This window comes from Oncorhynchus masou, chromosome 29 (genome assembly GCF_036934945.1).
Source record: "Oncorhynchus masou masou isolate Uvic2021 chromosome 29, UVic_Omas_1.1, whole genome shotgun sequence".
Lineage (NCBI taxonomy): Eukaryota > Metazoa > Chordata > Actinopteri > Salmoniformes > Salmonidae > Oncorhynchus > Oncorhynchus masou.
The window spans coordinates 85534487-85561828 of NC_088240.1; the positions used below are offsets into that span (position 1 = coordinate 85534487).

The 27342-nt window shown below is 43.4% G+C and overlaps 3 protein-coding genes across 6 annotated transcripts; all 3 read left to right on the forward strand.

Moving 5' to 3' along the window:
* The first annotated feature begins 6792 nt into the window (after positions 1-6792).
* On the forward strand, positions 6793-12411 carry rbm12bb (RNA binding motif protein 12Bb). Of its 2 annotated transcripts, XM_064946679.1 has the most exons (3): positions 6793-6972; positions 8682-8958; positions 9953-12411. In XM_064946679.1, the coding sequence occupies exons 2-3, from the start codon at positions 8892-8894 to the stop codon at positions 11956-11958; spliced, it is 2073 nt and encodes a 690-aa protein (XP_064802751.1). In that variant the 5' UTR covers positions 6793-6972; positions 8682-8891; the 3' UTR covers positions 11959-12411. The 2 variants fall into 2 exon arrangements, with proteins under 2 accessions (XP_064802751.1, XP_064802752.1); XM_064946680.1 differs by lacking the exon at positions 8682-8958.
* A 1843-nt stretch (positions 12412-14254) lies between these two features.
* gra (granulito) lies at positions 14255-16877 on the forward strand. The gene is made up of 7 exons (XM_064946685.1): positions 14255-14340; positions 15205-15284; positions 15676-15728; positions 15842-15926; positions 16141-16247; positions 16459-16511; positions 16758-16877. Exons 1-7 carry the CDS (start codon positions 14255-14257, stop codon positions 16765-16767), a joined length of 474 nt encoding a protein of 157 aa, XP_064802757.1. The 3' UTR covers positions 16768-16877.
* A 3009-nt stretch (positions 16878-19886) lies between these two features.
* On the forward strand, positions 19887-26000 carry upp1 (uridine phosphorylase 1). 3 transcript variants are annotated; one of them, XM_064946681.1, is made up of 8 exons: positions 19893-20057; positions 20300-20356; positions 21012-21129; positions 21817-21975; positions 22760-22874; positions 23666-23875; positions 24136-24282; positions 24811-26000. In XM_064946681.1, the coding sequence occupies exons 2-8, from the start codon at positions 20304-20306 to the stop codon at positions 24963-24965; spliced, it is 957 nt and encodes a 318-aa protein (XP_064802753.1). In that variant the 5' UTR covers positions 19893-20057; positions 20300-20303; the 3' UTR covers positions 24966-26000. The 3 variants fall into 3 exon arrangements, with proteins under 3 accessions (XP_064802755.1, XP_064802756.1, XP_064802753.1); XM_064946683.1 differs by lacking the exon at positions 24136-24282 and having other exon boundaries at positions 19887-20057; XM_064946684.1 differs by lacking the exon at positions 21012-21129 and having other exon boundaries at positions 19891-20057.
* The last annotated feature ends 1342 nt before the right edge of the window (positions 26001-27342 follow it).

Genomic DNA, 27342 nt, shown 5'->3' on the forward strand with positions numbered 1-27342 from the left:
TAAATATTGTATTTGTAATAAAATATGTATTGTGTATTTCAGATGTCTCACAAATGAATAGCCCATAAAGTAACCCATCTCCCACAAAGGACATGGGCAGAACAATCTCCATATTTTGTTCTTCAGTCACACTGAGAATGTGCTGTGGCGGGCAGGCCGCAAGCAATGTCGGTAGAAGAGGAATATTGGGACAGGGCCAAACCCTCCCTAACCCGGACGATGCTAGGCCAATTGTGCGTCGCCCCACGGACCTCACGGTCGCGGCAGGTTGCAACAGAGCCTGGGCGCGAACCCAGGGTCTCTGCTGGCACAACTAGCACTGCGATGCAGTGCCCTAGACCACTGCGGCACCCGGGAAGCTATTTTACCTTTATTTAACTAGGCAAGTCAGTTTAAGAACAAATTCTTAATTTTACAATGACAGCCTACACCGACCAAACCCTAACCCGGACAATGCTGGGCCAATTCTGCGCTGCCCTATGGGACTCCCAATCACGGCCGGTTGTTATACAGCCTGGAATCAAACCAGGGTCTGTAGTGACGCCTCTAGCACTGGGATGCAGTGCCTTAGGCCGCTGCGCCACTCGGGAGCCCAGTGGGGTGGACGGTGTGGTGAAGTGTTAGAGCTTTGCATCGATGGACATGATAAAGAAGAACCTGGTCCGGTGGGAGTGACATTTTTGTTGTGAGTAGTGGATCTGTACCATCACAGAGGGATAGGCCATCAAGTGACGTAAGGTTGGCTTCTTAGCATATGGTTATCAACAGTACCGCAGCAATGGAACATACATCACAGAAAATAGAAGTTGTGGTGTCAGCTTGCAGAGAAGTATATGAGATTTAACTTCAGAAGAGTTACAGGGTGTGTTGAGTAGTGGTGTCCCATCCTCCCAGGTCATTGGCATGGTGCAGGAGCAGATAGGGTAAATGTTTAGACACACCTACTCATTCAAGAGTTTCTCTTTATTTTTACTATTTTCTACATTGTAGAATAATAGTGAAGACATCAAAACTATGAAATAACACATATGGAATCATGTAACCAAAAAAGTGATAAATCAAAATATTTTCTTTTTTAAATTCTTCAAAGTAGCCACCCTTTGCCTTGATGACAGCTTTGCACACTTTTGGCATTCTCTCAACCAGCTTCATGAGGTAGTCACATGAATGGATTTAAATTAACAGGTGTGCCTTGTTAATTTGTGGAATTTCTTTCCTTCTTAATGCATTTGAGCCAATCAGCTGTGTTGTGACAAGATAGGGTTGGTACACATAAGATGGCCTTTTACCAAATAGGGCTACGTTCATATTATGGCAAGAACAGCTCAAATAAGCTAAGAGAAATGACAGTCTATCATTACTTTAAATCATGAAGGTCAGTCAATCTGGAAAATTTCAAGATATTTGAAAGTTTCTTCAAGTGCAGTCACAAAAACCATCAAGCGCTATGAAACTGTCTCTCATGAGGACCGCCACAGGAAAAGAAGACCCAGAGTTACCTCTGCTGCTGAGGAGAAGTTCATTAGAGTTACCAGCCTCAAATCGGCAATTAACTGCACCTCAGATCGCAAACTATATAAATGCTTCACAGGGATCAAGTAACAGACACATCTCAACATCAACTGTTCATAGGAGACTGCGTGAATCAGGCCTTCATGGTTGAATTGCTTCAAAGAAACCACTACTAAAGGACACCAATAATAAGAAGAGTCTTGCTTGGGCCAAGAAACATGAGCAATGGACATTAGACAGGTGGAAATATGTCCTTTGGTCTGATATTTGGTTCCAACCGCCGTGTCTTTGTGAGACGCAGTGTATGTGAACGGATGATCTCCGCATGTGTGGTTCCCACCGTGAAGCATGGAGAAGGAGGTGTGATGGTGAGGGCGTGCGTTGCAAGCGACACTGATTTATTTAGAATTCAAGGCACACGTAACCAGCATGGCGACCACAGCATTCTGCAGCGATACGCCATACCATCTGATTTGCACTTAGTGGGACTATCATTTGTTTTTCAACAGGACAATGACCCAACACACCTCCAGGCAGTGTAAGGGCTATTTGACCAAGAAGGAGAGTGATGGAGTGCTGCGTCAGATGACCTGGCCTACACAATCACCCGACCTCAACCTTATTGAGATGGTTTGGGATGAGTTGGAATGCAGAGTGAAGAAAAAGCAGCCAACAAGTGCTCAGCGTATGTGGGAAAGCATTTAATGTGAAGCTGGTTGAGAGAATGTCAAGAGTTTGCAAAGCTGTCATCAAGGCAAAGGGTGGCTCCTTTGAAGAATATAAAATAAAATTTGATTTGTTTGATTACTACATGATTCCATATGTGTTATTTCATAGTTGTGATGACTTCCCTATTATTCTACAATATAGAAAAATAAAGAAAGCCCCTTGAATGAGAGGGTGTTTCCAAACTTTGGACTGGTAGTATGTATGTATGATGTATGTATGTCACAAAATGTAACGTGATTTAACACACACAACCACAAAGTAGGTGGCGGCATGCACAAACAAAATGTGTGAACGCCATGATGCCAAAGAAGAAGAAATGACATGCGAGACAGTGTTGCCAACAACACATTTTCAAAAAAGTGACTCGCGAGAAATCTAGCGACTTTTTCTGGTGTGATTGGAGACTTAGAGACTCTGACGTGAAAGCACTTATCGTTCTTACTCTTCTCAACGAGCAGCAGGTGCTGCTGTGCGCCTCTCTTCCGTCCCAAATCACTCACAAGTGGCCCAGTCCTCACGCAGCAGTCCCTCCCAGCTGCAGTCAGAACAGGAGATGTTCACCCCTTCGTGTCCAGACTGCAAATGAATTGTGCATGCGGGAAGCCACCGCCGCTGATCCCACCCTGGCTTACGTAAAAATATATACACTGCTCAAATAAATAAAGGGAACACTAAAATAACACAACCTAGATTTGAATGAATGAAATATTCTCATTAAATACTTTTTTCTTTACATAGTTGAATGTGCTGACAACAAAATCACACAAATGATCAATGGAAATCAAACGTATCAACCCATGGAGGTCTGGATTTGGAGTCACACTCAAAATTAAAGTGGAAAACCACACTACAGGCTGATCCAACTTTGATGTAATGTCCTTAAAACAAGTCAAAATGAGGCTCAGTAGTGTGTGTGTGGCCTCCACATGCCTGTATGACCTCCCTACAATGCCTGGGCATGCTCCTGATGAGGTGGCGGATGGTCTCCTGAGGGATCTCCTCCCAGACCTGGACTAAAGCCTCCGCCAACTCCTGGACAGTCTGTGGTGCAACGTGGCGTTGGTGGATGGAGCGAGACATGATGTCCCAGATGTGCTCAATTGGATTCAGGTCTGGGGAACGGGCGGGCCAGTCCATAGCATCAATGCCTTCCTCTTGCAGGAACTGCTGACACACTCCAGCCACATGAAGGCTAGCATTGTCTTGCATTAGGAGGAACCCAGGGCCAACCGCACCAGCATATGGTCTCACAAGGGGTCTGAGGATCTCATCTCTGTACCTAATGGCAGTCAGGCTACCTCTGGCGAGCACATGGAGGGCTGTGCGGCCACTTTCTTCCACTCTAAATTCCAAGCATCTGCCTCTAACCCTAGGAAGCTCTTTGCCACCTTCTCCTCCCTCCTGAATCCTCCTCCCCCTCCCCCCCCCCTCCTCCCTCTCTGCAGATGACTTCGTCAACCATTTTGAAAAGAAGGTCGACGACATCCGATCCTCGTTTGCTAAGTCAAACGACACCGCTGGTTCTGCTCACACTGCCCTACCCTGTGCTCTGACCTCTTTCTCCCTCTCTCTCCAGATGAAATCTCGCTTCTTGTGACGGCCGGCCGCCCAACAACCTGCCCGCTTGACCCTATCCCCTCCTCTCTTCTCCAGACCATTTCCGGAGACCTTCTCCCTTACCTCACCTCGCTCATCAACTCATCCCTGACCGCTGGCTACGTCCCTTCCGTCTTCAAGAGAGCGAGAGTTGCACCCCTTCTGAAAAAACCTACACTCGATCCCTCCGATGTCAACAACTACAGACCAGTATCCCTTCTTTCTTTTCTCTCCAAAACTCTTGAACGTGCCGTCCTTGGCCAGCTCTCCCGCTATCTCTCTCAGAATGACCTTCTTGATCCAAATCAGTCAGGTTTCAAGACTAGTCATTCAACTGAGACTGCTCTTCTCTGTATCACGGAGGCGCTCCGCACTGCTAAAGCTAACTCTCTCTCCTCTGCTCTCATCCTTCTAGACCTATCGGCTGCCTTCGACACTGTGAACCATCAGATCCTCCTCTCCACCCTCTCCGAGTTGGGCATCTCCGGCGCGGCCCACGCTTGGATTGCGTCCTACCTGACAGGTCGCTCCTACCAGGTGGCGTGGCGAGAATCTGTCTCCTCGCCACGCGCTCTCACCACTGGTGTCCCCCAGGGCTCTGTTCTAGGCCCTCTCCTATTCTCGCTATACACCAAGTCACTTGGCTCTGTCATAACCTCACATGGTCTCTCCTATCATTGCTATGCAGACGACACACAATTAATCTTCTCCTTTCCCCCTTCTGATGACCAGGTGGCGAATCGCATCTCTGCATGTCTGGCAGACATATCAGTGTGGATGACGGATCACCACCTCAAGCTGAACCTCGGCAAGACGGAGCTGCTCTTCCTCCCGGGGAAGGACTGCCCGTTCCATGATCTCGCCATCACGGTTGACAACTCCATTGTTTCCTCCTCCCAGAGCGCTAAGAACCTTGGCGTGATCCTGGACAACACCCTGTCGTTCTCAACTAACATCAAGGCGGTGGCCCGTTCCTGTAGGTTCATGCTCTACAATATCCGCAGAGTACGCCCCTGCCTCACACAGGAAGCGGCGCAGGTCCTAATCCAGGCACTTGTCATCTCCCGTCTGGATTACTGCAACTCGCTGTTGGCTGGGCTCCCTGCCTGTGCCATCAAACCCCTACAACTCATCCAGAACGCCGCAGCCCGTCTGGTGTTCAACCTTCCCAAGTTCTCTCACGTCACCCCGCTCCTCCGCTCTCTCCACTGGCTTCCAGTTGAAGCTCGCATCCGCTACAAGACCATGGTGCTTGCCTACGGAGCTGTGAGGGGAACGGCACCGCAGTACCTCCAGGCTCTGATCAGGCCCTACACCCAAACAAGGGCACTGCGTTCATCCACCTCTGGCCTGCTCGCCTCCCTACCACTGAGGAAGTACAGTTCCCGCTCAGCCCAGTCAAAACTGTTCGCTGCTCTGGCCCCCCAATGGTGGAACAAACTCCCTCACGACGCCAGGACAGCGGAGTCAATCACCACCTTCCGGAGACACCTGAAACCCCACCTCTTCAAGGAATACCTAGGATAGGATAAGTAATCCTTCTCACCCCCCCCCTCCCCCTTAATGATTTAGATGCACTATTGTAAAGTGGCTGTTCCACTGGATGTCAGAAGGTGAATTCACCGATTTGTAAGTCGCTCTGGATAAGAGCGTCTGCTAAATGACTTAAATGTAAATGTAAATGTAAAGAAATGCCACCCCACACCATGACTGACCCACCGCTAAACCGGTCATGCTGGAGGATGTTGCAGGCAGCAGAAAGTTCTCCACGGCGTCTCCAGACTGTCACGTCTGTCACATGTGCTCAGTGTGAACCTGCTTTCATCTGTGAGGAGCACAGGGCGCCAGTGGCGAATTTGCCAATCTTGGTGTTCTCTGGCAAATGCCAAACATCCTGCACGGTGTTGGGCTGTAAGCACAACCCCCACCTGTGGACGTCGGGCCCTCATACCACCCACATGGAGTCTGTTTCTGATCGTTTGAGCAGATACATGCACATTTGTGGCCTGCTGGAGGGCATTTTGCAGGGGCTCTGGCAGTGCTCCTCCAGCCCTCCTACGGCCTCCTCCACGTCTCCTGATGTACTGGCCTGTCTCCTGGTAGCGCCTCCATGCTCTGGACACTACGCTGACAGACACAGCAAACCTTCTTGCCACAGCTTGCATTGATGTGCCATCCTCATGCTACCACTAGAGTGAAAGCACCGCCAGCATTCAAAAGTGACCAAAACATCAGCCAGAAAGCATAGGAACTGAGAAGTGGTCTGTGGTCACCACCTGCAGAACCACTCCTTTATTGGGGGTGTCTTGCTAATTGCCTATAATTTCCACCTGTTGTCTATTCCATTTGCACAACAGCACGTGAAATGTATTGTGAATCCTAAGTGGACAGTTTGATTTCACAGAAGTGTGATTGACTTGGAGTTTCATTGTGTTGTTTAAGTGTTGCCAGACTAGTTAACATAACTTTCTCACATTGCCATTTTTTTCTATTGTCACTTTTTGGTCCATTTAGATTGTATATAAAATTGTTTTTTAAAATGTTATGGTTAAAAATGTTCATGTTTTACTGTGACTTATTGTAGGCTCCTACTTGTTGTCGGCTCCTAAGTGGACCATAAGGTTAAAAACCAAACCAAATTTAGAAAACTAAAAAACAAAAATAGAAAACTAAGTAATTCAGCCAGAGTGTCTCTTTTGGGTCACTTTTTCTGGTCCCAAGCCCAGATAAAGGAGGAGGGTTGGAATTGTGACATAAAACAAACAAGAATGGACAGAAGAACGTTCATTTGTAATTCTAAACATATTTAGGGTATTTTTTTACTCACGTTTTATCTCTCCCACGACGTTATTCCTCTCTCCTACAGCGTACATCACAATTACATGCACATTGTCAATTATACAAATTAAGCGATGACGTCATTTAGCGACTTCTAGCGACTTTTAGGACAGCCAATAGCTACGTTCCTTGCTGAGGAGTCGGCAACACTGACATTGCGAGATCTTCTAACTTCTCCGTTTCCGTATTTCTAAACGTGTTATATCCTCAAGAAGGGCAAAAATATATTATTTCCCGCCATCCTTTTGATTTTTTGGTCACATTTTCTAAGAAATAACTTTTTCTCTCGCTGCCTGTGTAAGTTTCTCTCTTCGGTGTGACTCTTGGGATGAAATTATCATGCTAGCGTAGCATTATTTTACGAGTAGCCAGGCTACAAGGCCCTGCTAGCTAGCGTTGTTAGCTACGCTAGCTGATATGTAGCTAGCTAACGTTAGATTGCGACTTTCTTTAAAAAAAATACAAATTCAGTTTTTAATGTTGTATGGTGTATTTTGCTTGTGCATTTTCTTAGGTAACTAAAACGCTGACAATGTGGCTGTTCAACTGTGAACTAACCGGCTAGCTAGCTAACGTTAGGAACCGTGCTATGGTGGGCTGTTTATTTTTTTATTTGACCTTTTATTTAACTAGGCAAATCAGTTAATAAGAGCAAATTCTTATTTTCAATGACGGCCTAGGAACAGTGTGCTAACTTCCTCAAGTGATGCCATAGCTTTTGGTTTTTCTAACTAGTTTCACGTATCCTGTTTTGTTCTAGCCAGATGAGTGCGTTTCGCACTGGTTGCTTTGTGACGGTTTTCTTCTCTGCATTTAACTGAAATGTCGCCCCCTCCAATTATGTTCATGGACGATGATTATGAAACCCTGAATCGCGGTGTGCGACTGGAGATTTTATTTTATTTACTAAAGTAAACTCTAGTTTTTACAAATTATATATTTTTAAAGGTGTCAGTATATGTTGGCGTGAAATTGACCAATTGGCGTGTGTGTGCTCTACATTAAATGTATTTTGTGGCATGACGTTTTGACTAGTAGCAGTCACAGTAGGGTGTGGGCTGCTTCTTTTTGATTTGTGCAGCAGAACGACCAATCATGCTCAAGTATGCCAGCTATTACTCTTATGCCTATGGTGCATTTCCAGTAGACTTTACCCTGGTGTTTGGACCGAAGACTTATTTTTTTCCACCTCTGAGGCCCGGCCCCCCAAAAATCAAAAGGTCTTGGGCTGTGAACTTACTCAGGCCAGACCTGGGAAAGTTACTGGTTCTCGTGCACTTGGAAGCCGCTCAGCCAGAGAAAATAGGATTCTGCTCTTATTTTCTAGGGGTGCCGTTGTTGACCAATCACAGTAGAACATGTAGCCAGCGTGGTGATACATCCACACTTACATCCAACAGCAGGATCAGCTAACTTGCCCACTGGCAAACACTTGTCAGTTTAGAGTCACGTTTAACAATACATTTTTTTCTCCCTTAATACATTTTTGGATTTATAATTTCTGTTGCGTGTAAATACTTTTTTTATGAATGCTTATGGCGTTATAGCGTTTCTTCGTTCGTACGTCGATTATGTTTATTTTGTTGCTATGGTCACAGTCTTTGGAGCAGCTGCCGGAGACACTAGCCGCTTTGATTTGAGGGACAAGTGGTGTACTCAGAGGGGTACTAGGCGATATTCCGCTGTCCGAAAAGCGCTTAACTATGTCCATGGCTAATCTCATTCCCCTATTTATCAATTATGATGTGTATGGTATGTTGAAATGTAGGCCTAATGATTGATGGGTTATTACTTAATATCAAGCAATAACCCATCTACAGAAATTGTGCCTTTTTTTGTGGTTTGGATATTCTGATGGTCTGAAATACATGCCTGTTTCTCATATAGTTTGGAGAGTTTCTGGCAAATACACAATTTCATGCCATAGACGCAGAGAAGAAATACTTTTGTATATATATATAGTGTATGTGGACACACCTTCAAATGAGTGGATTTTGTCATTTCAGCCACACCCGTTGCAGACAGGTGTATAAAAACGAGCACACGGCCAAGCAGCCGCACACGAACCTAAGATCACCGTGCGCAATGCCAAGTGTCGGCTGGAGTGGTGTAAAGCTCACCGCTATTGGACTCTGGAGCAGTGGAAATGCGTTCTCTGGCGTGATGAATCACGCTTCACCATCTAGCAGTCCGACGGACAAATCTGGGTTTGGCGGATGCCAGGAGAACCATACCTGCCTCTGCATAGTGCCAACTGTAAAGTTTGGGGGAGGAGGAATAATGGTCTGTGGCTGTTTTTCATGGTTCGGGCTAGGCCCCTTGGTTCCAGTGAAGGGAATTCTTCACACTATAGCATACAATGTCATTCTAGATGATTCTGTGTTTCCAACTTTGTGGAAACAATTTGTGAAGGGCCCTTTCCTGTTTCAGCATGACAATGACCCCGTGCACAAAGTGAGGTCCATACAGAAATGGTTTGTCGTGTGGAAGAACGTGACTGGTCTGCACAGAGCCCTGACCTCAACACCGTTGAACACCTTTGGGATTAATTGGAATGCAGACTGCGAGGCAGTCCTAATTGCTCGACCACCAATGCTCTTGTGGTTGAATGCAAGCAAGTCCCCGCAGAAATGTTCCAACATCTAGTGGAAATCCTTCGCAGAAGAGTGGAGGCTGTTATAGCAGCAAAGGGGGGACCAACTCCATATTAATGCCTGTGGTTTTGGAATGACATGTTCGACGAGCAGGCGTCAACATACTTTTGGTCATGTGGTGTATATGCGACTTAATGAAGGAGAATATTGCATGAAACGTGTGAACCTTTTAACACTTGATTGAATAAAGTGAAGCCTGGAATTGTAGATTGAAAGCCTGCCATTATACTATGGTGAAGGTTCATACCTGATGCATTTAATGTATGCACAGCTGATTTGAGATGGAACAATCTGTGAAAGGGACATCCAGTTTAATGGTTGAACTTTGTCACTCCTGGAGATTACGTGTTAATCTTTCAGATGTTAGAATCTCCGACCTACCGTTGTTGCCTGTATATATATTTATTTTTTATGGTGTTTCCATTTTGTGGTGGCGTAAAGTGTTGTATTGGGACCTGCAGATTTGTGCGCAGCGTAGTCCTTTCAGAACGTTTTCAGTTGCTGTTTTCATTCTCAAGGTGTCACCTGTTTTGGTGATGTTATAGTGGAATGGTCTGGAGAGCATTGGTGAGCTGGACACGACTGTTCTGCAATAATGCTATTATGTACCCCTCTGTCTACAGGTGGTGCTGTTTGTGCTGTTGTCGGAATGGCGGTGGTCATCCATTTACAGGGGCTCAGAATCACTGCAGGTTCTGAGGACGTTCGCAATTTCTTCACTGGCCTCAAAATCCCAGATGGTGGGGTGCACATTCTTGGTGGGGAGCGTGAGGAGGCTTTCATAATCTTTGCTTCCAATGAAGACGCGAGGCGGGCGATGACCCGTTCGGAGGGATCCATCAAAGGTTTCCCGGTTCACTTACGGCTGAGCAGCAAGACAGAAATGCAGGCTGTTCTCAAGCAAAGTATAAAACCTGAGGTGACCAAAAAGAGGCCGTATAAGGAAGATTTCAGAAGACCGGAAAGAGAAGGCAGGAAGGAGGAACCTGGAAGAAAAGAGCTTGTAGAGATGGGCAGTAGATCAGGGTCTTACAGTAATGTACGTAGTCGGGCCCGAAAGCCTTCCTCACAGCCAAGCAGTCAAGATGACGTGTATTTGCTTATGCAAGGCATGCCTTTTACTACGACCAAAGACAACGTGGAAGAATTCTTTGCCGGATTAGAGGTGGAGGACATTATTATAATGAGAAATGACCGCGGCCAACCAAATGTGAAAGGAATTGTCAAGTTCAAATCCAGACGGGATGCTAGAGAGGGTCTGAAAAGAAATCGGCATTACATTGGAACCAGGTTTGTGGAACTCCGTGCATGCTCGGAAGAGCAGTATTTTAAGGCAGATGTTGGTAGGGAACCTGCTAAAGAAGACAGCAGAGGTAAGTTTAGAAGAGGGCCTTCCTCAGCTCCCACTGAGAGGTCTCCTCCAGACCGTGCTAGGTCTTTCTCACCAGTGGCCTACAGGTCTAAGTCCCCTTCTCCTTCCAATGATGAGTTCTGTGTCTTGGTGGAAAACCTTCCCTACTTAGTGGAGAAGAAGGACATAAGGGAGATCTTCCAACATGCAGACCTCAAGTATGATCAAATCCTTCACCTTCTTGACAAGTATGGATCAGAGACAAGGTCCGCATTTGTGCTGTTCAATAACCTGAGGGACTACGGTGCTGCCTTGACTCTTCACAAGAAGAAATTTCTCAAACGATGTGTGTACATCTCTCCTATCTCGAAAGAGAAAATGGTCACCATGCTAGAATCTGGGGGAAATACAATGGAGGGCACACTACTCTCTGAAAGGTCTTACAGCCGATCTCAGGAAAGGCCTCCAACAGAGACCGATAAGGATGTGTATGAATCTGAGAAGATTTGCCTGTATGTGCGAAATCTGCCTTTCGACGTGCGCAAAGTTGAGATTGTGGACTTCTTCCTAGGCTTCCGAATCACAGAGGAGGCTGTTGTTTTGCTGCTTGACCATAAGGGCAATGGGCTTGGAGAGGCTTTGGTGATCTTTCAGACTGAGGAGGAGGCTATGAGGGCACAGTCTCTGAATGGGCAAGGGTTTCTTGGAACAAATCTCATCCTGAAATGCATTTCTCTGGCTCAGATGCGTGAATTTGGTGTTGGTGAACCTGCAGTGAAAGAGCAAAAGATAGAGAGAAGCTCAGAGAGGTACTTGGCCAGGAACAGTGAGGCGACGTCCCATCTGTACACTGATTACAGGGTCAACCCTGATATAGGCCATCTTCCTATGAATGACCTGCAGGTTCATATTCATGGAGGCAGCAGTCTGGGTCTCGATTTTCAAATGATGGAAAGCCCTGTTCTGCTTGACAACCGGGGCAATGGCTCTGCTCATAGACATGGAGGCTCTGGACCTTCTGCACCGCAGCAGTTTGATGGTCCAACATGCCTGAAACTGGTTAATCTGCCTTCGACTATCAGAATTGAAGAAATCTACGACTTTTGCTATGGATATCGTGTGATTCCTGGATCGGTCTCATTGCAGTATGACAACAAAGGGATTCCCAAAGGCTCAGCAACGGTTGTTTTTGGATCTCGCTTGGAGGCGTTAACGGCAGTTGAGGAATTGAGTGGAAGACCAATAGGCAACAGAAAAGTAAAACTAGTTTTTGTGTGAAATTTGTCCTCCGTATAGAACAGGAAATAATCTTTTTGGGCTTTAAAATCTGATGTTTTAGGAAGAACAACTCACAGTATTTGGTTAGTTTGATGGATTCCAACAATGGCGACTGAACAATTTGTAGATTTAAAAAAATACTGTGTGTGAGTGTATATAGCCTTCTACTCAATGTGTAACGGACAAACCTTTTGTCCATAGTTCCCCCCCCCCCCCTTAAAGAATAACAAAATGATTTATTTGTATTTTGCCCATCGCTTGCTTGCCATGTAGCCTGTTTCTGAAGCTTTTCCTTTTTAGTGAAATTTGCCTGAAATTGTATTTTCTTTAGCAGCTGGGTGATGGTAGAACTTAATTTTGCTACTATTTGTTTCAATGTTTATTGCATTCTGTAGTGTAAAAGTTGTCCATTTAAACTTAGTGGAAATTCTTTAATTAAAATTCATAATGTTCTCCTGTTGTTGTCTTCCAAGATTGTCTAAGATATTTTGTTGTTTGATAAATACTGCATTGCCCATGGTCCTTTTTTCCCCCTGTGGTCAATCTGGTGGTCTTTGGAATCAGAATGACCATGAATGCAATGTTATTTCGCTTTAACTGGAGGACACACGCTAACACTCAAATTGTTAAGTATCTATATACGTTAGGTATTCCCCAAATCATACGGCAAGTTATGCAGGATTTAACACAAGCAAAGGGCTCAACTGTCTGCATTCACTCCCTTTTTATTCTGTTGCAGATGCATGCATTTAGTTCGTCAGGAGCAGTGAGAATAAAGCCCGAGTTTAGAATGCAGGAGACTTTCACGCTTTACTGAGAATCTGTGAATTGCACCTACATTAATTCCAGCTACTCAATTTCCAGAAGTAACCAAGAGTTGGACTACGATGACCAAAGGATAGAATGTTGTTCACTATTCTCACAGAAATTACGGTTTTCCCCTTTAAACCTTGAAGCAATAACTGGGTGGCCGGTAGCCTAGCGGTTAGAGCTTTGGGCCAGTAATCAAAAGGTCACTGGTTCGAATACCTTGGAGAAGGGCCCAAAGAATGGTCAAGAACTCCGCCCACCCAAGTCATAGACTGTTCAGTCTGCTTCCGTACAGCAAGCTCGGGCCTCCCGAGTGGTGCAGCGATCTAAGGCACAATATCTCAGTGCCTGAGGCGTCACTACAGGCATCCTGGTTAGAATCCGGGCTGTATCACACCCAGCAGTGATTGGAGTCCCATAGGGCAGCGCACAATTGGCCCAGCATCGTCTGGGTAGGGCTGGTGTAGGTTGTCATTGTAAATAATAATTTGTTCTTAACCGACTTGCCTAGTTAAATAAGAAAAAGGAAAAAAATCTGTACCAGAGCGCCAGGTCGGGAACCAAAAGGCTCCTTAACAGCTTCTACCACCAAGCCATAAGGCAGCTGAGAAACTCATACAAACACTTTCTCACACATCACAGGCTGCTGTTACGTTATCCTGAATACCTAGTCTCTTTTACCCCTACCTACATGTACAAATTACCTCAACTACCTCGTACCCTGCGCATTGACCCGGTAAGGCTACTTCGTGTATATAGCCTGATTATTTTGTCTTACTATTTACTTTTTAACTCTGCATTGTTGGGAAAGGGTTTGTAAGTAAGCATTTCACGATAAAGTCTATGCCTGTTGTATTCGGCGCATGTCACAAATAAAATTAGATTTTTGACAAGGTGTCGATGTGCCCTTGAGCAAGGCACTATACCCTAATTTGCTCCAAGGGTGCTGTACTACTATGGCTGACCCTCTAATACAACACATTTCACTGCAGCTATCCGGTATATGTGACCATTTTATTTATATATATATATATATATAAATAAAAAAATTAATCAATAGGTACATTTCTTCTTTCCAGTCTAATGGCCCATGGCGTTGTACCATAGCGCGCTCATGTGGCATAAACATGAACTTTACTACATACTGACACGCCAATTACATTTATTGAAATAATTATTGTCAATTATCATATTCCTGTAACACAAATGTATATTTAAGCAATAAGGCCAGATAACTGAACAGACAGATTTGCCTTTGAAAATGTTCAGCAGAACTTTTAAAGTTATTTTATCAAACAAGTATTGTAACGCTGAACATACCGATACTTGGATGATAAAGCAGGAAAACTCCGTTTGATATCAGTATGATATTCTAAGAATTTGTTCTGCACGGATTTCAATAGGGAAAGATTGCGTCCGTAACCCGCTCGTCTCCGCTCGCGTGTATTTCGTTCGAAACGTTACTTTGCTGCGCGTCGTTACCTTTATGACCACAGCAGAAACGGCACCTCATCAGTGTGGCATCTCTCGGAGGGGAAAGGCACTCCTGTGTCGCCGAACATACAGGGTCAGGTAAATATGACCTAGACACAATAATGGTAGCCTGCTAGGGTTTTCATAGTGAACAGAACTTGAGAAACTTTTTTTTTTTTTGCCATGATAAATAAATTACGGTCAGCATTATTCGAAGAAAAAAAATGGCCAACGAGATAACTTAGCTAGCTAACGTTAGGTGGCAGCCATGGCTATTCAGCCAGCCACCTAGCGATGATGGGGATGCTAGCACTGAAAGTTTTCACCGAAATACTGCATCCATTTAGTAGCTATTTCACGCGAAATGCCTGTCACAACTTAACAACTAACTTAGCCAAGTTCAATTGATTAAAACCCATAAATCAAAGTTGATAAAGCATAGCTAGTTTTTCTGACGTTAACCGTTGGATTTCTAAGTGGGTTGCCAGTGCTAGCTAGCTAGGCTTTTTGGAGTTAGCAAATCAGCTGACTGGGAGAGTTTTTAGGATAGTTTAACTCATCTGTCAAATTATCTGTTGCTAGTTTATTAAAGACAACATTCGCATCTTATGTAACTATCCCAGGTCAAAACATCATCAAACTTCCTAGAATAATAAACCTATATCACCTTTTTATGGTGGCAAAACGAATCAATTCAAGTCAACACTTCAGCTTTTGCAGTGCTGATGAGCGAGTGATGAAAGACCTGAGGTCATGTTTTTATCAAATGTGGTGGGTGACACGCAGCACTTTGAATTAGCTTGAGTGACAGTCGGTGCCGTCATAATCATACAATTGTCTCTCATTGTAGCTTGACAATCCGAGCAGGCAAGAGCACAAACAGATCTGGGACCAGACTAACTTTAAACAGACTTGACCATGACATCCTAAGTTAGACGGCTTCATAACACTTTGCTGTTACAGGATGGAGGTGTCAAGGAGGCGGATCTTACAGAAGCACCTACAGCCAGCCAGACCACTGCGGCGCTGCAGTACTGACCAGGGTAAACTTAACTGGACTCGTTCACTCATGTTCAACTGTCAACCTACACATCTTGCTACTTTTTAAGTCATCCTTGGCCCAATTTTATGAAGTGTGATCCTCACAAACAGTCATGGACTAAGAACAAAAATTAATGAATGTGTCGGCTAACAGGCAGTATTCAAGATCGGATTCCCTACCTACCCTTCTACCCAAAGTGTGTTCTTGCTCCCTACCTGTTATATTTAAAAGCATAGGATTGGTGTAGGCAAAGGTTGTCGGTTTCTACGATATTTCTTACTCAAGTCAATTCCTTTTTAGTCGATGAGGGGAAGTGTGTGAGTGAGTGCACACTTCAAAGAGAAGGGTAGAGAATCCAACTGCAGCCAGTGTCCCACTTTCTCTTTATACAGATTCCTGCTTTAGAAATGAGCCATCTGCGTGTGGACAAGCTGGAGAAAAAACAGTGAGTGATGCATAGTTTTACCCAGAGAACAGACAATTACTTGCTCGGATAAGTAGGCAGTCTATAAGATGAATCAATTTCTTGCATTGACCATGTTTTTATCCTGTGGAAAGATTAACAGTATTGGAGTGGAACAGTTTTTTGAAATCCTCCATCTCCATACTCAGACACCACAAAAAGACTCCACCCCAACTAAAGGTAAGCTATCTATCTATTGAAGTGTGAGTTGAAAATGTTTGAATTACTTTAGTCCATAGTTGTGTCCCAAATGACACCTTATTCCCTATAATGCACTACTGTTGACCAAGGCTCAAAGGAAGTGCACTATATGGGGAATAGGGTGCCATTTGGGACACAATCCACATGTTATCGTGTATGGATGTTGACTGATTCAAGTGATTCTCTCTCCTAGTGAGGATATCTTACACTAGAGACTTCCTGATTCAACTGGCCAGTTCCCCCATTGCTAAAAGAAAACCGGACTTCTTACCAGAACATCCTGTTGTTTTGGAAAAGGCGGTAAGCTCGTCATTCGACTCATACTCAATTATGGCTTGTTTAGTAGTTCCTTTATTGAATCAGAGTAAATTCAGAAGCCTCTCCTTTTGATTTACCTTGCGTGTCACTTGCCAACCTGCTCTGTATGTTTACCTTTAACCTGTTCTCAGTGCCATAGCTTAACGTGGCTTATTGCAAATTCCTGATATTGAATGTTCATTCATTTCTACAGAGAGAACCTGGTGTGCCATGGTTGGAGAAGAGGTTTGATGAAAACAATGACATGTAAGTGAAAGTACAAGTGTGTCAATGAACTTGCCTGGTGCGAAGATACATTTGTAAAGAATATCTACAGTTATTAGGTGAAGATTTTGGAGATTCTGTGAAATTGGACCAGACTGTTTTCTTTTACCACAGCTTCTGTAGAAGTCAATCAATCTTTTTTTGGTGCAATATCTATTTTAACACAATTTTAGAAATAATGAATGATTTATTAATCTAACATGTTTGTGTGAATATTTTCTCGTTTAGGCTTGCCTAGGCTAACATGGAGCCAGGAAGTCTGGTTGCTGCTGCTGCTTTTCAAACCACACACCACTACAACTTGCTCTGCCATTGAGTGATATACCAACAACAACAACAAAAATCACAGTTGAGCCCAGAACACCACAGGCATGGGATTCGTCCCAAATAGCACCCTATGTCCTATTTAGTGCACTACTCTTGACCAGGGCCGATAGGGTTCAGATCATAAACAGCCATGACCATGAGAGTTGTAAGCGAGAGGTATATCCCTTTTTTTTTTTTTTAGTTCCTTTGACAAATGTTGGTTCCTTTGGTGGACACAAACCTGAACATGTACCGTAGCCTACATGTTTTAAATTGTGTGTTTCAGTCTAAAATAATAATGCGTGGTTGAATGATGTGCCTTGATGCTAACAAATGCCCCTTGCACTGTGTGATGTTTACATATGGCATACTACTAATAACGCCTCAGTGGAGGCCATTGACTCTGAGTAACCTTACAACGACCTCCGAGACCAACACTCCATTCATTTAACCCTTTCACTTTTTCACATGTTGGAGTATGGGTGTTTTAGGTTTGATATTGTCACTGAAGATTGATTATTGACTTATATTAACTAGTTGAATGTTGATGTATAGGCCTGCTCCATAACTTGTCTGTATTCCCCCATTGAAAACTGTTGCTTAAAATGATTCGGCTTCTAAGCCTGCCTTTGCACACTATCCTTCTGAGGGTCAGTCCTCTAGTCACATCAAATAGTACATCTCTCCCCCACTTCTCTGAGGGTCAGTCCTGTAGTCACATCAAATAGTACATCTCTCCCCCACTTCTCTGAGGGTCAGTCCTGTAGTCACATCAAATGGTACATCTCTCCCCCACTTCTCTGAGGGTCAGTCCTGTAGTCACATCAAATAGTACATCTCTCCCTCACTTCTCTGAGGGTCAGTCCTGTAGTCACATCAAATAGTACATCTCTCCCCCACTTCTCTGAGGGTCAGTCCTGTAGTCACATCAAATAGTACATCTCTCCCCCACTTCTCTGAGGGTCAGTCCAAATGTGAGGGTCACATCACAAAAGTACATCTCTCCCTCACTTCTCTGAGGGTCAGTCCTGTAGTCACATCAAACAGTACATCAGTCCTCACCTCACTTCTCTGAGGGTCAGTCCTGTAGTCACATCAAATGGTACATCTCTCCCCCACTTCTCTGAGGGTCAGTCCTGTAGTCACATCAAATAGTACATCTCTCCCCCACTTCTCTGAGGGTCAGTCCTGTAGTCACATCAAATAGTACATCTCTCCCCCACTTCTCTGAGGGTCAGTCCTGTAGTCACATCAAATGGTACATCTCTCCCCCACTTCTCTGAGGGTCAGTCCTGTAGTCACATCAAATGGTACATCACTTCTCTGAGGGTCAGTCCTGTAGTCACATCTCTCCCCCACTTCTCTGAGGGTCAGTCCTGTAGTCACATCAAATGGTACATCTCTCCCCCACTTCTCTGAGGGTCAGTCCTGTAGTCACATCAAATGGTACATCTCTCCCCTACTGCACTTTTTCTCAGTTTATTCTATAGTAGTTGAACATGAATAACGGCTGTCTAAATTAGCACAGAGTTAGCGAAACCCGCCGCCTTGACTTGCCTGTGTACATAAGGGGTAGTTTATTATGCAACTTGTGTTCGGAGACTGTTGTGGTTCTAGTGTGGAATGGGAAAATTGAGTGCCTGTTTATTTTTGAAGTGTATTTATTTTATTTATCCTTATTTTGTTATAAGCTATTTGCCTATCGAGGCTTAGTCATGATGGCGGGCTTCATGCCAAGATGTTGGCTTTTTGTTGATACAAGACTGAGAGGACTTTCCTATGCTAATGTAAAGGGACTGCCAAAGTGTAACCATGTATTTTCAGATATGCAGTAGGTTAAATAAGTCCCCCCCCCCCCCACATTGATTTTGACTTTCAAGTTGTACATTATGAAGATAGTACACAAAATTAAATGTACTATGGTGCACATCCTCTCCTTGCTCGAAGACGTATGAGCTGATCTGGGAATCTGCCCTAATAGCCCTGTACATTTCTGTGCTCTTGTAAAAATAAATTGTATGACAAATGTTGTCTTGTGAAGTGTCATTTTACACCAAAAGCTGACTATACCTCAAATTCGAACCTTGCATTATCAAAATCTGTAAAAATTAAACCTCGCCATGTAATCGAGTTTACATGTAAGTCTAAAACAGCAATTTTAGTCACACCGCGTAAACGAGAAACCAGAGACAACCATTCTCGTGGTCATTCACTGGTGTGAAAACTGCGCCAGTGGTGCGCACAGATCCTGTGTAACATCTCCCCTACTGGCGTTTTGATGTTCATGAGTTACGTCTACAGTGAGTCCAGTCAGATTAATATAATAGTTCGTTTTAAAACGTTTACATGTTTTGCAAGAACGATTTTCCTAATCATGTTGGCATGGACGCATCTGAAATCAGGCTACCTGATGGGACATCAATAAATTCCCAAAATTGCCAATAAACGTTCTACCACCAAAATCACGTTATTTTTGTCAAGTCTATTTGATTCAGAGTTGGGACATAAAGTTTGAATGTGAACTATTTGTAAATTGCATACTTTGTAAATTGTATATTTCCAGAGTCACTCGCGCATAAGAAGTGGGTTGCGCTACCGGTGCCAGCACATGCGCAGATCAGATACTCCGATTAAACTGTTTAGATGTGATCATAATTCGAAAGATTGATAAAAAAAAACTAAAATCAGGGTTTAATCGGCGTATGCTTCTATTTGGAATATACGAGAATTAAGATAAACAGATTAAAGTGTTTACTTGACTATTGCCGTACTCGGCCAACTGCTATAATCCTTTTATTATCGAATTATTAGTGCGCATGTAAACGTACTCACTAGTGGCACCTTCATATACAGTGAATGGCAGGGTCATCACGAGTTACCACAGCCACAAAGTCATAATTATGGCTAAACCCCGCCTATTTCTACAATTTATCTTCTTAAAATCAGATGTTAAACCTAAACAGCCCTGCTAACCTTTTCATGCCTAAAATTTTTATTAAGGCCAAAAACAAATTTTAGTTTTCATGATTTTTTAATTAAGATGTACACAATTTTGACTTTGTGGCTGTGATAACTAGTGACAACCCAATGTCAGTGACAAGTTCCTTAGCAAAGCTTTCAATTACTGCATCTTATACATTTACGACATTGCAGATAGATATTTAGGAAACGGGACGCATCTAACGCAGCATCGTACATATGCGAATCATCCACCTGCTACAGGTAATCTACACATATTCAATCGCTGTTTCTCTGACATACCAGCCGGTATATTTTTGATTGTAGTCGATGTTAGCCTACAGACTACGATATGGGATACATCACATTCTCGCAGAAACCGATGTTCGTATCACTAACTGGACCAGTAGTGACGACATCTATGTCTGAATTTGACAAATCCAACATTTGGAAGTTCATTTCTTGTGTTTGCTCCGGTGGTTTGTGCTTCTTACTTTTTTTTCCAGGAATATGGCACCAGGACCAGGTTTCAGTGATGAAAAGAATGAGACATTGTGCGAGAGGTACAGTAACATCTAATAAGTAATGGTTGGATCACGTCATTGTCAATAACTATATAATCAAAGTGATTTGATTCGTTTTTGTTGTCTGAAAATTACATGAATTCAACGTCAACATGACAAATAACACCTGGATAAAGCTTTTACTATTGTACTGTACATTTTACATTGACCTTTGTACTTACATTTTACATTGCCCTTTGTACTGTACATTTTACATTGACCTTTATACTGTACATTTTACATTGACCTTTGACAGTAGGCTAACCACTCCCTTTAATCAGTGGACTACATTTACATTTACATTTAAGTCATTTAGCAGAGCTCTTATCCAGAGCGACTTACAAATTGGTGAATTCACCATATTTGAGTTCATCTGTAAAACCAGGAAACAGCAGAGAGGTGTGTCATCAAGAGAAATTGACTTCCTGCACAGAAGCACGTATCATTGCGCATTACATTACACCATACAAGGATAAAGGAAAATGACTCACAACCAGGCGATTATATCCTATTGACATACAGTAATACAAAGACAATGTTGAACATGTCGAAACAAAACCAAATATGCTTCATGAACACGGGCCCAGAAGTTTAGGAGGTTGTCAAATAAAAGACTGGTCTTCCCTAAATGTCCTTGTATGATTGATTTTCTTAGTGAAAGTACTGTCTATGTGCATAACCCACACCTGGATGGGATGAAAGATGACATTCTCTACCACTTTAACCTGGGGACCTCCACACACAACCTGCCTGCCATGTTTGGCGATGTCAAAGTAAGATAACTGATTGATTCATTAGGCTACTAGCTAGATTGCGTCAGTAAATGGACATTCATAACATCTTATTTCCTGCATTCAATAAGGTCAGCTTTTCTGTATTTCTCACACATTGGGCTGGTTTACCAGATTCAGATTAAGTTTAGTCCTGGACTAAAAACAACTTTCAATGGACGTTCACCGAAGACCATGGGTTTTAATCCAGGACTAGGTTTATTGTATTGTTGTCTCTACCTTCTTGTCCTTTGTGCTGTTGTCTGTGCCCAATAATTGTTTGTACCATGTTTTGTGCTGCTACCATGTTGTTACCATGTTGTTGTCATGTTGTGTTGTTGTCATGTTGTGTTGCTACCATGCTGTGTTGTCATGTGTTGCTGCCTTGCTATGTTGTTGTCTTAGATTTCTCTTTCTGTAGTGTCTCTCTTGTCGTGATGTGTGTTTTGTCCTATATTTTAATTTTTAATCCAAGCCCCATTTCCCGCAGGAGGCCTTTTGGTCGGCCGTCATTCTAAATAAGAATTTGTTCTTAACAGACCTGCCCAGTTAAATAACGGTTAAATAAATAAATAAATAGAGTTGGAATAATCTGTGTTCAGGAAAGCAGCCCTGTATTTCTAGTGACTTTTTGTATTCCTTTCCAGGACGTTAACATTTACGTTGTCTGCTCTTATGTTCATGTCTCAGTTTGTGTGTGTTGGGGGCAGTCCCTGGAGAATGAAGTCCTTCATAGAGTACATTGCTGGAGAGCTGAGTCTGGAGGACCCCAAGGCTGAGTACCCCAACATCTGTGCAGGAACTGACCGCTATGCCATGTACAAGATTGGCCCCGTGCTGTCCGTCAGCGTAAGTGAAGAAATACAATACCACTAGCCATTTCAACCACTTGTAGTTTATTATAGAGTCACTAGATGTTAGTAGGTTTAACACGAGTTTCAATCACTTGTAGTTTATTATAGAGTCACTAGATGTTAGTTTATTATAGAGTCACTAGATGTTAGTTTATTATAGAGTCACTAGATGTTAGTTTATTATAGAGTCACTAGATGTTAGTTTATTATAGAGTCACTAGATGTTAGTTTATTATAGAGTCACTAGATGTTAGTTTATTATAGAGTCACTAGATGTTAGTTTATTATAGAGTCACTAGATGTTAGTTTATTATAGAGTCACTAGATGTTAGTTTATTATAGAGTCACTAGATGTTAGTTTATTAGAGTCACAAGATGTTAGTAGGTTTAACACAGGTTGCATCACAAATGGTACTCTATATTGCACTACTTTGGACAAGGGCTCTGGACAAAGGCCGTCACTAGGTAATATGCTGCAATTTGGGACGCACTCACAATGTTGCACCTTTGGGTGGAATTGTAATCGATGTCCTGGGTTTGAAAGGTAATATAAAGTTAATAGAGAAGGTTTCTTTGTCAAATAAATGGACGTGTTAGTGGAGCAGTGTGTTCTGCCGAACAGACTGAATTGAGTGGCTTTAATCAGTGCCGTCCTTCTCACGCAACCGCCTTGCCATGAACTAGTGCAGACCAGGTCGCCACGCTATCTGACGGGAGACTGTGGCGGTGTAATGTGGTGCATCTATGACATCACGTGACTCTCTCTCTTTGTTCTTCAGCATGGCATGGGTATCCCCTCCATCGCCATCATGTTACACGAGCTCATCAAGCTCCTCTACCATGCTCGCTGCACTGATGTTACCATCTTTCGCATTGGGACCTCCGGTGGATTGGGTAGGCCTCGAGAGTTTGTTTAGACGTTTTCTGTCTGGTTGTACTTCTCAAGTGCTTTGGATATGATTTCATTCCTTTCTGATTAACCACAGCACATCTGAATCCCACTGTAGTCAAACTAGTAATAACGCTAATATGGGGTGTTTCAATCAATCAATCAATCAATCAATCAATCAATCAATCAATCAATCAATTAAAGTCCTTTGATTAATCTAAAGATGTGTTCCAAATGGCACCCTATTCCCTATATATGTATATATTTTTATTTAACCTTTAACCAGGCAAGTCAGTTAAGAACAAATTCTTATTTACAATCACGGCCCGATGGGACTCCCAATCACGGCCCTATGGGACTCCCAATCACGGCCCTATGGGACTCCCAATCACGGCCCTATGGGACTCCCAATCACGTCCCTATGGGACTCCCAATCACGGCCCTATGGGACTCCCAATCACAGCCCTATGGGACTCCCAATCACGGCCCTATGGGACTCCCAATCACGGCCCTATGGGACTCCCAATCACAGCCCTATGGGACTCCCAATCACGGCCCTATGGGACTCCCAATCACAGCCAGATATGATGCAGCCTGGATTCAAACCAGGGATTGCAGTGACGCCGCTTGCACTGAGATGCAGTGCCTTAGACCACTGCGCCACTCAGGAGCCCAAAAGTATGGCCCAAAAGTAGTGTACTTTATAGGGAATAGGGTGCCATTTGGAACCAAGGCCAAAAACAAGCCATATTTGCTGTACATTGTCTATCCACTCTGTTCCCCTTTCTCTCTCCAGGCCTCGAGCCTGGCACGGTTGTTGTCACCAAGCAGTCAGTAGACGCCACCTTCCTGCCCAGGTTGGAGCAGGTCATCCTGGGGAATACTGTGGTACGCAGCACGGACCTGGACCAAGGTCTGGCTGAAGAGCTGCTCCAGTGTAGCAAGGACCTGGGTCAATTTGAGACGGTCATCGGAAACACTATGTGCACAATGGATTTCTATGAAGGTGTCGGTTATTATACGCTACTTCACTTTTCTGCTTGTTGTCTCCGAATCTGTCTTTTTTTTAAATGTTATGCTGTGTTAACTTGATACCTGATCTGTCTGTGCCCCTGTCAACTCCATTGCTGTCATTGTAAAGCCCAACATGTTAGGCATGACAATGAGTGAGTTGGCATGATGGCACAAACAGACTGGCCCTCAGGTTATATGGATGTACCCTCCTAGAGTTACTGTGTGTATCTAGCTGGTATTTTGTGTGTCCAGGACAAGCGCGTCTGGATGGGGCCTTCTGCTCCTACACAGAGAAGGATAAACAGGACTACTTGACCAAGGCCTATGAGTCTGGGGTTCGGAACATCGAGATGGAGTCTTCCGTGTTCGCTGCCATGTGTAAACTCAGCGGTCTGAAAGGTTCCCCTCGGGTGTCGTTGTATCTCTCCATGACGACAGTACAAGTCGTATTAGCAGTGTTGTTCGCAGACACAAAGCTTTTCTTTAAATAAAGAAACAAAACCTTTGACTTTATATGCGTTAAAGATGAAATAAAGATGCATATGTATTTGAATAGATGTATTAAATATAAGTGTTTTACATTTACATTTACATTTAAGTCATTTAGCAGACGCTCTTATCCAGAGCGACTTACAAATTGGTGAATTCACCTTCTGACATCCAGTGGAACAGCCACTTTACAATAGTGCATCTAAATCATTTTACATCATATTCATTCACTTGAAGGTCCTAATGTTGAACCTTTTGGAAGGATCAAAGTTCTGTATTGTGTTGCTGGTAAATAAATAGGCTGGTCCTTGATCTGTTTGTGTTGTCATGCCAACTCCCTGTCTCATGTTCGAGGAGTTGCCATGATACTGTAGCAGACTGGCCCTCAGGACTAGTAAATAATCAATCTCTGTCCTCTGTCACTGTGTCCCTCTGAAGCGGCCGTGGTGTGTGTGACGCTATTGGACCGTCAGAAAGGTGACCAGCTGATCAGCTCTCATGAAGTTCTCCACAGCTACCAACAACGTCCTCAGATACTGGTCGGTTACCTGATCAAGAAGATGCTCCAAACCTCAGCCTCTAGCAGAAGCTAGGCTCTTAGCATTCTGATGTCATGTGACTTATGAAAGGCCTCTTGTACACAGAGTATACAAAACATGAAGATCATTCTCCTAATATTGATTTACCCCCCCCCCCCCCCACAGCTTTGCAGTTCTTGACAAAAAAACAGTGCTCCAGGCATCTACTACATAACCCATTCAAAGGCAGGTTTGTCTTGCCCGTTCACCCTCTGAATGGCACACATAGACAATCCATGTCTCAACTGTCTCAAGGTTTAAAAACCCTTCTTTAACCCGTCTCCTCCACTTCATCTACACTGATTGAAGTGGATTTAACATGTGACATCAATAAGGGATCAACACTTTCACCTGGATTCACCTGGTCAGTGTCCTGGAAAGAGCTTAAGCTTAATGTTTTGTATACTCAGTGTAAGTGTAATTTAGGGCAGCGCTGATTCACAGTCATTCATTCCATATAGCCTGGCTGCTTTCACTATGGATTTTCACAATCATTCTCAATAGCAATCATTGACCGTATAGAAGCCAAATATATATATATATATCTATCATATCTATTGTTTCTGGATTGTAGCTAAGTGTAACCACATTAGTATAGTAATCATGAAAAACATCAAACACACCTCTTACCTGACACTACCTCTGTTTTTATACCAAATAAACCAATGCTGGGTGAAATAAAGTAACTTGTTCCATAAGTTGTTGCTTTGTGTAACATTACAAAATATATTATACACAGTTTGTTTTTTAAACTTTTTTTAACCCCAACCCTTTAAAGATTAAATGTTTTGTTTTAATTCACCAGTATGTATATTTTAGTTTTATATGCTGTAGCTATGGTAACGAGCAAGTTATGAATATTAAAGATAAGACTTCTCTGTACATCTTTAGCTACTTTGAAGACTTATCGACACTGCATTGTACTGTACTATCAAATGTTGCTCTGAAACCATAATCATACCTTCAACGTGTCGTCCTGATACTGAGATAATATGTAACTGAGTGTCTAATGTCACCTAATGAGTAATAAAACCACAAATACTGGAAGCATTTCAGTGTGATCGAAATGGGTTTATGTCATCAACCTTAGGAAGCAGCTAATGGGGATCCTTAGTAAATACAGATACAGAAGCCGTACCTGTATGGGAGGTTTCCCGGACACAGATTAAACCTGGACCTGGACGTAAAAGCAAGATCAGTGTAGACTCTCCATGGAAACTATCTTTATAGTCCAGGACTATCTGTGTCCGGGAAACTGGCCCACAGTGTCGGGCAGGCCTTGGATTTTCTGTCATGCATATTTCAGTTGATTGACATTGATCATTGATTGACTCATGTCCCTAGCAGCATTGCCTTGTCTCATTGATAAATGTGCTAATTCTCTATACCAACATTGTGATGATGCTCCATGTTTCCCCTTTTTAGCTGTGTCTGAAGCCATTCAAAAGGTCTGGTAGCCTATAGCATAGGTGAGCTAGGGGCGCGTTCAAGTGGGACCTGTGAATATGTTTAGGTCATGAATGTGTTCCATAGGTTTATATACTGTAATATACACTATATATACAAAAGTATGTGGACAGCCCATCAAATTAGTGGATTCGGCTATTTCAGCCACACCTGTTGCTGACAGGTGTACAAAATCGAGCACACCCCATGCAATCTCCATAGACAAACATTGGCTGTAGAATGGCCTTACTGAAGAGCTCAGTGACTTTCAATGTGGCACCGTCATAAGATGCCACCTTTCCAGCAAGTCAGTTTGTCAAATTGTTGCCCTGCTAGAGCTGCCCTGATAGAGCTAGCCTGGTCAACTGTTCAGTAAGTGCTGTTATTGTGAATTGGAAACGTCTAGAAGCAACAACGGCTCAGCCGCGAAATGGTAGGACACATGAGCGCACACACGGGACCGCCAAGTGCTGAAGCACGTGGAGCGTAAACATTCTCTGTCCTTGGTTGCAACACTCACTACCAAATTCCAAACTGCCCCTGGAAGCACAATCAGGACAAGAACTGTTCGTCGGGAGCTTCATGAAATGGGTTTCCATGGCCGAGCAGCCACACACAAGCCTAAGATTACCATGTGTAATGCACAACCTCACTAATGCCCTTATGGCTAAATGGAAGCAAGACCCCACAGCAATGTTCCAACATCTAGTGGAAAGTCTTCCCAGAAGAGTGGAGGCTGTTATTGCAGCAACGGGGGACCAACTCCATATTAATGTCCATGATTTTGCAATGAGATGTTCAATGAGCAGGTGTCAGTACACTTTTGGTAATGTTGTGTATTTGTAAGTATTTAAACATTTCTAATAGAATAGTTTATTCGTTTTTCCTCAAAATGTACCTCTGTAACATGTTTACTGTAGGCTATTCCTTCGGTACCACTCGGCCT